At 36.9% G+C, this 12,070-nt stretch overlaps 3 protein-coding genes across 4 annotated transcripts; 2 read left to right on the top strand and 1 right to left on the bottom strand.

The window, feature by feature from the left end:
- Positions 1–1,168: 1,168 nt before the first annotated feature.
- On the top strand, positions 1,169–4,465 carry LOC148294658 (uncharacterized). The gene is made up of 2 exons (XM_088253180.1): positions 1,169–1,583; positions 2,235–4,465. The coding sequence occupies exons 1-2, from the start codon at positions 1,568–1,570 to the stop codon at positions 3,035–3,037; spliced, it is 819 nt and encodes a 272-aa protein (XP_088109306.1). The 5' UTR covers positions 1,169–1,567; the 3' UTR covers positions 3,038–4,465.
- Positions 4,466–5,700: 1,235 nt separating this feature from the next.
- LOC148294657 (protein NO VEIN-like) lies at positions 5,701–6,266 on the bottom strand. Its single transcript, XM_088253830.1, has 2 exons — positions 6,248–6,266; positions 5,701–6,092 (listed from the first exon to the last, which is right to left on the bottom strand). The coding sequence occupies exons 1-2, from the start codon at positions 6,264–6,266 to the stop codon at positions 5,701–5,703; spliced, it is 411 nt and encodes a 136-aa protein (XP_088109956.1).
- Positions 6,267–7,714: 1,448 nt separating this feature from the next.
- GLN1.3 (glutamine synthetase 1.3) lies at positions 7,715–10,437 on the top strand. 2 transcript variants are annotated; one of them, XM_021946942.2, is made up of 12 exons: positions 7,715–7,917; positions 8,238–8,277; positions 8,384–8,487; positions 8,599–8,647; positions 8,760–8,866; positions 8,970–9,057; positions 9,177–9,305; positions 9,403–9,477; positions 9,574–9,627; positions 9,725–9,762; positions 9,849–10,008; positions 10,099–10,437. In XM_021946942.2, the coding sequence occupies exons 1-12, from the start codon at positions 7,841–7,843 to the stop codon at positions 10,249–10,251; spliced, it is 1,074 nt and encodes a 357-aa protein (XP_021802634.2). In that variant the 5' UTR covers positions 7,715–7,840; the 3' UTR covers positions 10,252–10,437. The 2 variants fall into 2 exon arrangements, with proteins under 2 accessions (XP_021802634.2, XP_021802630.2); XM_021946938.2 differs by having other exon boundaries at positions 9,174–9,305.
- The last annotated feature ends 1,633 nt before the right edge of the window (positions 10,438–12,070 follow it).

Here is a 12,070-nt window from a genome sequence, read left to right as displayed (position 1 = left end):
CCAGTCCCACCATCCAATCCGTCGCACAGGCCCAGGCCTTTTCTTCATTGGGCTTTCTTGAAAGTAGACCTGCTAATATCCGTTATCCGCCCCCGAATACCCCTTTTGAAACTTTGGTGAATAGTCATTCATGATTTTTTGAGTATGTATTGCTTTAAGATGTTTTATTTAAAGATTTAAACTTCATTTTTATTATTATCTAATCTATATATAAGGTGTTTTCATTTAACAATTTGTTAAGAAATATTATTTATTTATTTTAAATGGATTCTTGTCATGTCATTAGTTATTTTAACGGATTGTGTTTTTCATCCGTTAACTTAAGGGTTGACAAACACAACCTGTTAAGAAAGCAAGATGACACGAAAATAACAAACACTATCCGTTTGCTTGTAGGACTTGAAAGAATCAAATCAAAGTGCCTTCCATCCAAACAAAGGAATAAAAAGAAAAGAATCAAATTGCCTTGCGAAGTGACAAAGCGTATTTCACTACATAAATGCAGTAGCCTCGCCAGCGCTAGGAGAATTGGGCCATAATAGATGAGAACCTACTCTTATTAGGAAAAGACTTAGGCAACTATGTCATCAAATCAAATCCCACAACTTGACCAAAAAAAAAAAAAATCAAATCCCACAACAACTGATGATGTATTGGTTTCAGTTTGGACTTTTTTTAACGTCGATGGATGCCTTAGCCTAGACTCTTATTAGTTAGTTAGTTTTTTGTCTACCCTTCACTGTTCTTCAGGATAGATAAATATCTTATAGAAGCCTGCAATGCAACCCGTCCCGTGAAGGGTGGTGTTGGTTTGGTTTCTTATAGTAAATGTAAAACAAAGGAAAACAACAAACTTCATTTGCAACTTTCTGTAGCTCGTGTCTGAATCTCAATCTCAAATACGATGACCTAGTTTACCTAGCTTGGATAAACTTTACTTGCTCACCCTGAAATCCAGAATTTCGAGTAGACATGTGGTGTGGTGTGATGCTATATTTAATAAATTATCTTAAAGGAAATTCCTTTTTTTTTTTTCCTTTAATATATATAGTTTTGAATGGAACTTAAAGGCACTGTATAGCTATATTTATTCTCTTGCTTCAAAATAGTATTTAGGGCATAATTTATATATTTATTAGATAAAACGAAACTGGTCTGCTAAATCTGTAAGATTTTTATGTCTTAAAAATCTCACTCAAGTGGTCTGCTAATCAACGAAGAGTTCCAAAGCTATGTGGAGACTAAGGAATTCAATTATAACTGGACTTGTAAGTCTTGGAGAGAAGTGTTTCAGTTTAAGTCCAAGACTGCTAAGGTTCCTAATTCATAGTGGATTAGAACTACTAATTCTGATGCAATAAGGAGAGGTTGAGAACTCCTTGATGGGCAAGGAGTTCCGACTGATGCATATAAATACATAGTCCCTGCTCATATCGAATAGCCAACTCTAGAGAACTCATACCCCATCTGTGAGAGAGATATACAGAAATCGATATTGAGGAGCTGAGCTGTGTGTGTCAAGTTGCTGCTGTGCTGTGTGTGTCAAGTTGCTGCTTCGATCATTCCAATGGCTACAGAACAAGGTAGTGTTCTCCTATATGCAATCTATTAAGTTTACATGTGGTATCAGAGCTTAGGTTGCATGTTTTAGAACCTAAAAGCAATTTAACCAAGCATGTTAACAAAGTCTTAATTTTTTTTTGAAACGACACATAACTATGTTTTCAATAATCTGAGTTCAAAGTTTACTAGCATGTGTCTATTTTCACTCTTCTATTAATATAGATCTGTTAAGCATATGTTTCAGATATAAGGCTTTTATCATCCATGCTTGAAAGCTTCACGATCAAGAATCCAAGAAATCTTGGATCAACCAAGCAAGCTACAGCGGTTTGGTTGATTAAAGAATCTCGGATTCAAGAAAGATGATCGAGAAATCTTGCACAATGGACCATCGTAATCTTGATTGCCTTCTGTCCACAGATGTTGGTTAATCATGGTTATGGTGATTCATTGTGGTGTGGTGCAAAATATGGGATATATGAATTAAACAGTGATTGCTTTCAATCCACAGATGTGAGAAATTATCCTGTGAAAGAAATTCATATATCAAATATTTTGGTGATCACTATAACATGTTCAATTTTCAGCCCACAGGCGTAAATTGATAATGTACAGATTATTTGGGGACAGTTTTGATTTATATATCTGTATGTTTCAATAAACTCTTACAGTTTTTTCTACCAACCTTAACACCATCGAAACCCTCAATGGATCAAACTACAAGAAATGGAAAAGGGATCTTGAGATGGCTTTGGGATTTCTAGACTATGACTTGGCTATAAGAGAGCAAGCTCCAGAAAAGCCTGCTGAAGGAGCAACTGCAGAGGAAAAGTCTTACTTTGCCAAATGGGAAAAGGCAAATAGGATGGCCATTCTAATCATGCTCAAGTCCATGTCACCAACTGTGAGAGGAGGTATTCCACCTTCCAACAATGCTAAGGAATTCCTAGAGTCGATTAGCCTGAAATTTAAGGAATCTGAGAAAGCTGAGATGGGATCCCTGATCAACAAACTGACAGATATGAGATATGCTGGCAATGGATGTGTTAGGGTGCACATTCTGAATATGATCGATATTGGTATGAATCTGAGGGGTTATGGAGTCAACATAGATGACAATATGCTGGTTCACCTTGCACTCAACTCACTGCCTACAGATTTCAAACAAATCAAAAGCTCCTATGTTGCACAAAAGGAGTCATGGTCTCTAAATGAATTAATTGCAATCTGTGTTCAGGAAGAACAAAACATCAAGAAGGAGAAATCTCTCAATCATGTCAATCTGGTCCAAGACATGAAACCTGTTAAGAAAGATGGATACAAGGAAAGGAATAAGGAAAACAATGCTGCTGGAAAATTCAAGAACAATGACAAAGGTTCAAGGGCAGTAGGTGTGACTGGAATTAAGTGTTTTTTCTGCAAAGAAAGTTTTAAGATATTTACAGAAAACCAAAAGTTACAATTTGGTTTATAGGCAAGTTGAGAATCTTGAGTTAGTTGGTTATGCAGATGCAGATTTGGGAGGATGTGTGGATTCCTTAAAGTCCACTTCTGGTTATGTATTTATGTTTGGAGGAGGAGCTGTCTCGTGGAAGAGTGTGAAGCAAACACACACTTCAACATCAACTATGCAGTCTGAATACATTGCGTGTTATGAAGCTGCAAGTCAAGCTATTTGGCTCAAGAATCTTATCACAAGTCTGAGAGTTGTTGACTCAATTGAAAGACCAGTTCAGATTTGGAATGATAATAGTGCTGCAGTGTTCTTCACCAAAAGCAACAAAAGATCATCAGGCACTAAACATTTGAAGTTTAAATATCTGTCAGTTAGAGAAAATATCAGGGATGGTCTTGTGAAGCTTGATCATATTGGTACACATTTCATGATTGCTGATCCGTTAACTAAGGGTCTGCCAAATGGTGTTTTTCATGGACATGTTAGAAGCATAGGATTGGTATCCAGTTTTGATGGGGAAGACTAGTGGGAGTCTGTTTTAGAATCTATGCTTCATTTTGGTAGCCTATTTTTATTTATTTATTATTATTTAAGAACCTTGATTGATTTTCAGTTAAAGTGCAGTCTTATTATTATTATTTGATTCTGTGTTTAATTTGTTTAAACAAGTGATTTCAGTTGGTATCAAGTGTAGACAAGCTAGCTTCAATAATTGCACTTGATACTCACTCACGAAAGAGTTATTTTGGAAAGGGAGATCTTGTAATCTCTTAAAGAAGTGGACTACAGATGGTAATGACATAAAGCATTTTCTAAAGAAAAGTCATGTTCATCTTGTGTTCTAATCTTGACGGAAGCTTTATGTGGCTATGCAGATAGGTATATGTGATTATAAAGGTCCTGGATGTTTTATATTCAAGGCACCTTGATAATTCGATGCTTGTTTTCATAGTTGACCAAGAGCTTGTTTAGGAATACAGTTTAATTGATTTCCATGGCCATAAAGTAGTTGAAACATGGTTTTTGTTGATTATAGACCAAGTGGGAGAATGTAAGATTTTTATGTCTTAAAAATCTCACTCAAGTGGTCTGCTAATCAACGAAGAGTTCCAAAGCTATGTGGAGACTAAGGAATTCAATTATAACTGGACTTGTAAGTCTTGGAGAGAAGTGTTTCAGTTTAAGTCCAAGACTGCTAAGGTTCCTAATTCATAGTGGATTAGAACTACTAATTCTGATGCAATAAGGAGAGGTTGAGAACTCCTTGATGGGCAAGGAGTTCCGACTGATGCATATAAATACATAGTCCCTGCTCATATCGAATAGCCAACTCTAGAGAACTCATACCCCATCTGTGAGAGAGATATACAGAAATCGATATTGAGGAGCTGAGCTGTGTGTGTCAAGTTGCTGCTGTGCTGTGTGTGTCAAGTTGCTGCTTCGATCATTCCAATGGCTACAGAACAAGGTAGTGTTCTCCTATATGCAATCTATTAAGTTTACAAAATCTTCATTAATATGCAATGCATTGTGTTTAGGGAGCTTTAGTTTTAAACCATAATATAGTTTACTAATTTAGTAGAAAGAAATACAATTTCATCTAATTAGCATAAGGCCAAAGACCAAAATGAGTACCCAATTTTACAAAAATATAATTAAAAAATATCAAAATTACACACAATGCCATTCCTTCTAAGGCAAGCATACTATGCCACATGTCCACATCCAGCCAACCACCACCGCCAGCCAACCACCTGCCGCCGGCCACCTCCGACCAACCGCCGCCGGCCACCTCCGACCAGCCGTCGCCGGCCACCTTTCGCCACCGGCCACCTACCACCGCCGGACTCCAGCGCCGCCAACCAGCAACCGCTGTCACCGACCGCCACCATCTGCATGGGACCAACTTCGTTGCCCCTTATTCACTTTTTAAAAAAAAAAGAAGATTTTGTGTCATTAAAGGGACTCGAACCTTGACCTTCAAAGGAAGAGGGCTCACTCACAAACCACTACACCAAACTTGATTTTGTAATATTTATTCAATTATACAATATTTATATAAACGATCAACGGTTTTAAAAATTAAAAAAAAATCACATATTCACACAAAAACTGCAAATAAAAGCAGAAACTGCAACAAAAATACAATGTAGATATCAATTATATATATATAAATAGAATAAAATTTATAGAAGCAAAATGGAGGAACCAAGATGAAAGTACTAAAATGGAAACTGCGATGCAGAAACAAAAACTGCAATGTAGAAATAGAAACTGCGATGCAGAAACAGAAACTGCGATGCAGAAACAGAAACTGAAATGCTGAGCCTGGGCAAAAATGCTCAGCTCTAAAGTTAAACAAAACAAAACAATAGTTTTTTTTAATTCAAAACATGTTGGGAGAGAGGGAATCAGACTGAAAACCACCTAGAATGTAAAATAGGTTATTCATGTTTCCGTTTTCTGCATTGCAGTTTCCATCTTCTCTTGCCCACCCAATTCCTCATCTGGGAAGCCTATACTCTTTCAATTGGTGAGGTTGAAGGCTAAGGAAAGAGCAAAAACCATGACAACAGATATCAACGACTAAAATAATACGGATGCAAGCTGGAGATTTAAACAATAGATCTTTTTATTGATGTGAAGTCTGATATGAAATTAATATCACAAGAACTGAGCAACTAACAAAAAATGGCACCATAAATGGTACTGCTTGATATTGCTATCGCAGTTACAGTGTTGAGCCTTGGATCCTCATTAACTTCTCTAACCGAGAGCCGCTTAACATTTGCAAGGAACAAGAGAACTTCAGGATGCATTTTAGAGAGCTGCTGCTTCACAGGTTTGACCTTGTCATGCTTTAGAGGTAAGATCAGTGTTGTAGTTGGAAGGGCAGAACCAGAACCATATATCTGTCTTATGTCAGACATAGTTGGGTTTTCCTCAACCCATTCAGGAACTATGTACCCAAGATTGCAATGCATACAAGGCTCTTCACTGAACCTTATCTGATAACCATTACTAAAAATGTAAGGCTGAGCTGTGATCAGAAACACGCTCTTGAAGCCAATTCCTGTAGATTAATCACAGATTTGACTGAATTATCACAACAATGAAAAAAACATACATACTAAAAAAGATGGAAAACACATCTAGGCACATCAGCAAGCATTCAATAGCTCATTTGTGGATTAATAACAGTCATCATTTATGTGAACATGGGCATACTATCAAAACAACATTGCATGGCTTCCATAAAATTCATCTGGCAAGCTTTAGAAAAAGCCAATGATAAAAGATAACAGCTAGAGGTCACCGGTCATAATTTTAGTTTGCAATTTGGGCCAAACAGATTCAAACTTTACTCCCTTTTAACTCATCATGGCTTCACACAGAACATGTATATATTTCACTTAAGAATAAATATTGACCTTTTAAATGGAAAACTGTCTTAACCTCTTAATTAAAAGATCCAGACAATTATGGGTATTTTATAGTCAAATGCACTTGTGAGTTGAGTTTAACAGATTTCTTAATCCACTCAAATCACCAAATTATTTGTATCTAATCTGGAAAATCGACTCCCTACAAACAGAGGCAGATAAACAAAAAAAAATGGACCAAAAAAAACCAGAGGCAAATGGACCAAAAAAAATAGGACTGCAAACAAACAGAGGCAAATAAACCAAAAAAATTATTTAAAAAAATGAAGAAGACAATGGAAACTAGCTAGAAAACTATACCTCAATCGAAGGATTTGAGGGCCGGAGGAGAGAGATCGAGGGATTGGAAAACCGAGTAAAAATCCGATCAAAACCGGAGTTTTCCGGCAAAACAGCAGCAGCAGAGGTAGGAGGAAGGTCGGAGCTGGCTTGGGGTGCGACGCCGGTCAAAACTTGACCGGTCCGATGGCTAGGTGGTCGACGTGACAGTGGCTGGGGGGTTTTGTCGGTGTCGGTCGAAACAGAGGGGAGGAGAAGGGGAGAAGACGCGGAGAGAGAGAGAGAGAGAGAGAGAGAGAGAGAGAGAGAGAGAGAGAGATATATATCTAAGAAACTAACGAATTTAGGTTAGGTTTTTAAATGAAAAGGGTATAATTGTCTTTTTAATGACTAATGTAAGGTGGGTCAACAAATCTGGTCTTCCTCTTTGGCCTAATCCAAAATAACAATTCTTTTCTAAGTATTAAAACCCAAACCAAAATATCAAATGTCTTAAATACTAATAAGTAAAGTTATCTATGTCTAATACCTAATTTTCCTTTGTGTTTATAGGTGTCCAGGTAAATCAATAGTATTGCCGTTCATAATTAATTATTAGTTTAGTGATGCTAATTTTCCATTTTTAAATAGAATTTCTTTTTCGGTTGATATCTATGATATTTATTTCACACTAAAGAAAATATTTTTTGTTTTATTTTATTTTTGTGTGTGGTGATATTTTGGTATAACAAAACAAAGATCTTTGTAAAAAGAATTTCATATATATATGTTACTATGTTAGGTTTGGAAAAGAAAGAAAAAAACTATTTAAATATAAGTTGTTGCTTATTTTTGTCCGTGTCATGTCATGGACGCAATGAATTCTCAACAGCAAGAGCGCACTATGAAATACAACTCAAACCCAACTCAACTCGTATTTCTGAAGAGTGTGACTCTCTCACTCCTATTTATTTATGCTACATTCTTCACAAAAATACGTTCTCATTATATTATATCAACCCCCAAGCAAAGCAAAGAGCCAAAAGCCAAAATCTCAAAATCTCAAACTCTCTCTCTTCCTCATCCTATCTTTTCATTCCTTTGGCTTTTGTTTGTGAAAATGTCTCTGCTCCTCACTGATCTTCTCAACCTCAACATCTCTGATTACACTGAAAAGATTATTGCAGAGTACATATGGTTAGCACTAAGCTTACTTCATTCCAATCACTCTCTCTGTTTCTCACTTTTCCTTCTCTCCCTCTCTACATAGTATATTTTTCTCTTATTGTCTATGTTTTTTTTGTTTCTAGATTCATTTTTCTTTTTCTTGTCTAATCGTGATAAGTTACTAAAAACTCTGTTTTAGCATGTCTTTCTTTCTCAACTAGCAATGTTTTCAATCCTGGTTGTGTTACTTGTGTCGTGTGTATGTGTATGGTTATGTTTTCCAGTGGGATGATAATTAAATGAGTATACTGATTTTGGTATGGTTGTTCTTTTTATAATCATAAAAACAGGATCGGTGGGTCTGGTATAGATATCAGAAGCAAAGCCAGGGTAACTTCTCTCTACTTATTCATTTCCTGATAAATCGATACACACACATACAGATGATATGTATTAATTTGATAAAGTTGCACTAATTTGATTTTGTATGAGGCAGACTCTTCCTGCACCAGTTAGCGATCCCTCAAAGCTTCCCAAGTGGAACTATGATGGTTCTAGCACTGGCCAAGCTCCTGGGAAAGACAGTGAAGTCATCCTATAGTATGCTCTTTCTCTGTTTCACCCTGTTTTTCTCTGTTTTCATCCCTCCCTCACTCTCTGTTTTTCAAGTCTTACTAATGAAAACTGCTTTTGTTGGTGCTTTAAATATAGTCCACAAGCCATTTTCAGGGATCCATTTAGGAGGGGCAACAATATTCTTGTAAGTCCCCACCCCCTTTGAATAATTAAACGGATCAACAATATTGTGTCGCACTGTAGTTGCATTTAATTATTTCTTAAAGTTAAGAATTTTGATTATTAATTACTTGAAGGTCATATGTGATACATACACCCCGGATGGAGAGCCACTTCCAACCAATAAGAGGGCTAATGCTGCAAAGATTTTCAGCCATCCTGATTTTGTAGCTGAAGAACCCTGGTGATAAGTTCTACCATCCATCTTCAATCTTGATTCTCTTTGCAGTTGGTTCATTTCTATAATTGCTTTGTTTGAGTGGTTTAATTGAACTTAAAACATACAGGTTTGGATTAGAGCAAGAGTATACTTTGTTGCAGAAAGATGTAAAATGGCCAATTGGGTGGCCTCTCGGTGGATATCCTGGACCACAGGTGACAAATTCTCATATGAATCTTGTAATATTTACTTTGCTATCAAGTGTGAATCTCCTTGTTTATGTGAAGATGTAACTGGTTTTTCGTTTTCTTTTGTGAAAATAAAATAAAAGCAGGGGCCATACTATTGTGGGGCTGGAGCTGATAAGGCCTTTGGGCGTGAGATTGTAGATTCTCACTACAAAGCATGTCTTTATGCTGGCATCGACATCAGTGGCATCAATGGTGAAGTTATGCCTGGCCAGGTTGATATACATTTACACACATACATATCGTTTTTGTGTAAAATCTTCTCTTAAATTTAGCTTATTGCTTTGCTTCTGTTGTATATACTGCATATAGTGGGAATTCCAAGTTGGACCTACTGTTGGCATCTCTTCTGGAGATCAGTTATGGGCTGCTCGTTACATTTTGGAGGTACTATAATTTATAAACCTACCCAAATGAACTGTTTTCCCTCGCTGGTATAATTCTACAATGAATGTGATATGTTATCATGTATTGTTAATACAGAGGATTACAGAGATAGCTGGAGTGGTGCTTTCCTTTGATCCAAAACCTATTGAGGTCAGAAGAGATATCCAATTTTTCTATTATTCCGATGGCTTAAAATCGGTGTTGTTTTAGCTTCATTTGAGTTTGAGGGTATGTGTTTTGTGACCAGGGCGACTGGAATGGGGCTGGTGCTCACACAAACTACAGGTAGCACTTGAAATATTATGCTTGCTTTTGTTTTCATTCATCGGCATTTTGGAAAGTGTTGTGATGGGATGTGATGGTAACTTCAGCACCAAGTCCATGAGAAGCGATGGAGGATATGAAGTTATCAAAAAGGCAATTGAAAAGCTCGGGTTGAGGCACAAGGAACACATTGCTGCTTATGGGGATGGCAACGAGCGCCGTCTCACTGGGCGACATGAAACGGCAGACATCCATAGGTTCATATGGGTAAATTAACATACTTGAGCTTATTATACACCTTGTTTGCATTTGCATTGATTGATTTCGCTTAATGGTTTGAGAACTGAGACTTGACAGGGAGTGGCAAACCGTGGAGCGTCCATAAGAGTTGGGAGGGACACGGAGAAAGATGGGAAAGGTTATTTCGAGGATCGGAGGCCTGCTTCTAACATGGATCCTTATGTTGTCACATCCATGATTGCTGAAACTACAATTCTCTGGAAACCATAGGCTTACATTTTCGGGGTGGTGAGGGAGTGGAAATGAATAAATTGTATCTTGTTTTTGTGTTCCTCTTCCACCCTGCAACCAAAACCACAAGTTGTGTGTTTAACCTTGTGATTGAAGAAGGCTTGTCTGAATTGTGGCAATATTGGATCACAACAATAATATTTGACATTAAAGTGATTGGAATTAGATCAATGTTCTTCCCTTTGTGATGGTTTTACTGTTTTTTTCTTTGAGAATAATTGGTGATAATGTCTGGTAATAGTACAAAAACTACAAAGACAACTTTGTTTACAAAAGGGTCACTCTTAACCTAAATTTACAAAGACTGAAAGAGCCAAAAATGATATTCTTCGTGAAATTGCAGTTCAAACTTTGTTGTTTTTCAAAGACAAAAATGGAAAACTCTGTCGTTTTCAAAAAATTACATGCATAGATAGAGATGATGATGATGATGATGATGGCATTTTGCACACGTGAATAGCCGAAATTGCAGGGTACACGAAAGCTTTACCTTAGCGTATGAAAGTTTTGCAGCTATTTTTGGGGAGGGGAGAAGGGAAGGAAGTGCATTGATGTGTGTGCAGCGCTGCTACCACTGTGCCAAAAGCAATTGTGTTTGTTCCCAAAAATAATAATAAATACAATGAGATTACACAGACTGTTATGCGGTCCTACCATCTGCAACTGCTATCTTAATAATTTCTTGAGAAAGCTTGCGTTTGCGGCAAATTTGCAGTCTTTTTAAGTTGTTAACAATATCCATCCACGCCCTCGGGCTAAGATACACAAAAAAGTGTCATGAAATCTCCACACCCTCAGGCTATTTTGTTGAATGGTTGGGTGTAACTAAATATAGAATCACTAGTAATTTGTGTTCCAAAAAAATACAAAGATATTAGTGTAGGTTTGTTTTGTACATAACATTTTAAAGTATTTTTTCATTAAACCAAATTTTGTATTTTAATATCAGTTGGGAGAGACCCATCAGCAACTTTGACCTTTCATTTAAAACCTAGCGCATACAAACAATCAAGATTGCCCAAAGTATAGTCTTTCCAGAATACTCAATCAAACTTGAACTTTCTTGCTACCAAACACAGATATGGCGCCAACCTTTTGGTTGATCATGAAAAGAAAACACCAACCGTACCTCTTCATGGAAGAAAAAAAATGTACAACAAGAACCAAGAACGTCCAAAGATGAGCACTTTCTGAGATACTAACCCAACATCACACATGATTTCTATTATATCCTTAGATCACCAAAGAGCAAACAACTTTGTATTGTTTGCTAAAGTGTATCTGCCTCAACATGTACATATTGTCTAAATAAGAGAACAAAGTGAAACACAACAAGATTATTGTTGTGATCCATTGATCCTCAAGACAATCTTGACTGATGGATATTCTATGAAAACAATCAAATCTGCAACCTATGATCCTCAAGACCAGACAGCCAAATTCAAAAAGGAGCAAGACTGCCATATCATTAAACTAAAATATGTATTATTTACAAAGGGAACATGGCCAAAAAGTAGTAGATATAGAAAAAAGAAAACAGGGGAGCAAGAGCAGAAAAAAAAACAGAATAAAACCCTCTGTTTTTCAATTCTAGAAAGATGCATAGACCATCCACCAAAAACCCCATCTTCACTAAGCTCGAAGAAACGAGGACTCCTCCTAAGAGTCACCAACAGAGATGGGTCAGCAAGAAATTCCCAAAGGGGATCGAGAGATCTGCCTGGTCATGGTGATCTCTCCAAGGACAGGTCTCATCTCTGGCTTTCCCGGCAACCAATCAATTATTTTCTCGGATTCT

Source organism: Prunus avium, chromosome 5, assembly GCF_965620075.1.
Source record: "Prunus avium chromosome 5, drPruAviu1.hap1.1, whole genome shotgun sequence".
Lineage (NCBI taxonomy): Eukaryota > Viridiplantae > Streptophyta > Magnoliopsida > Rosales > Rosaceae > Prunus > Prunus avium.
Note: the sequence above shows the minus strand (reverse complement) of the source record. Positions and strands in the feature narration are given on the sequence as shown.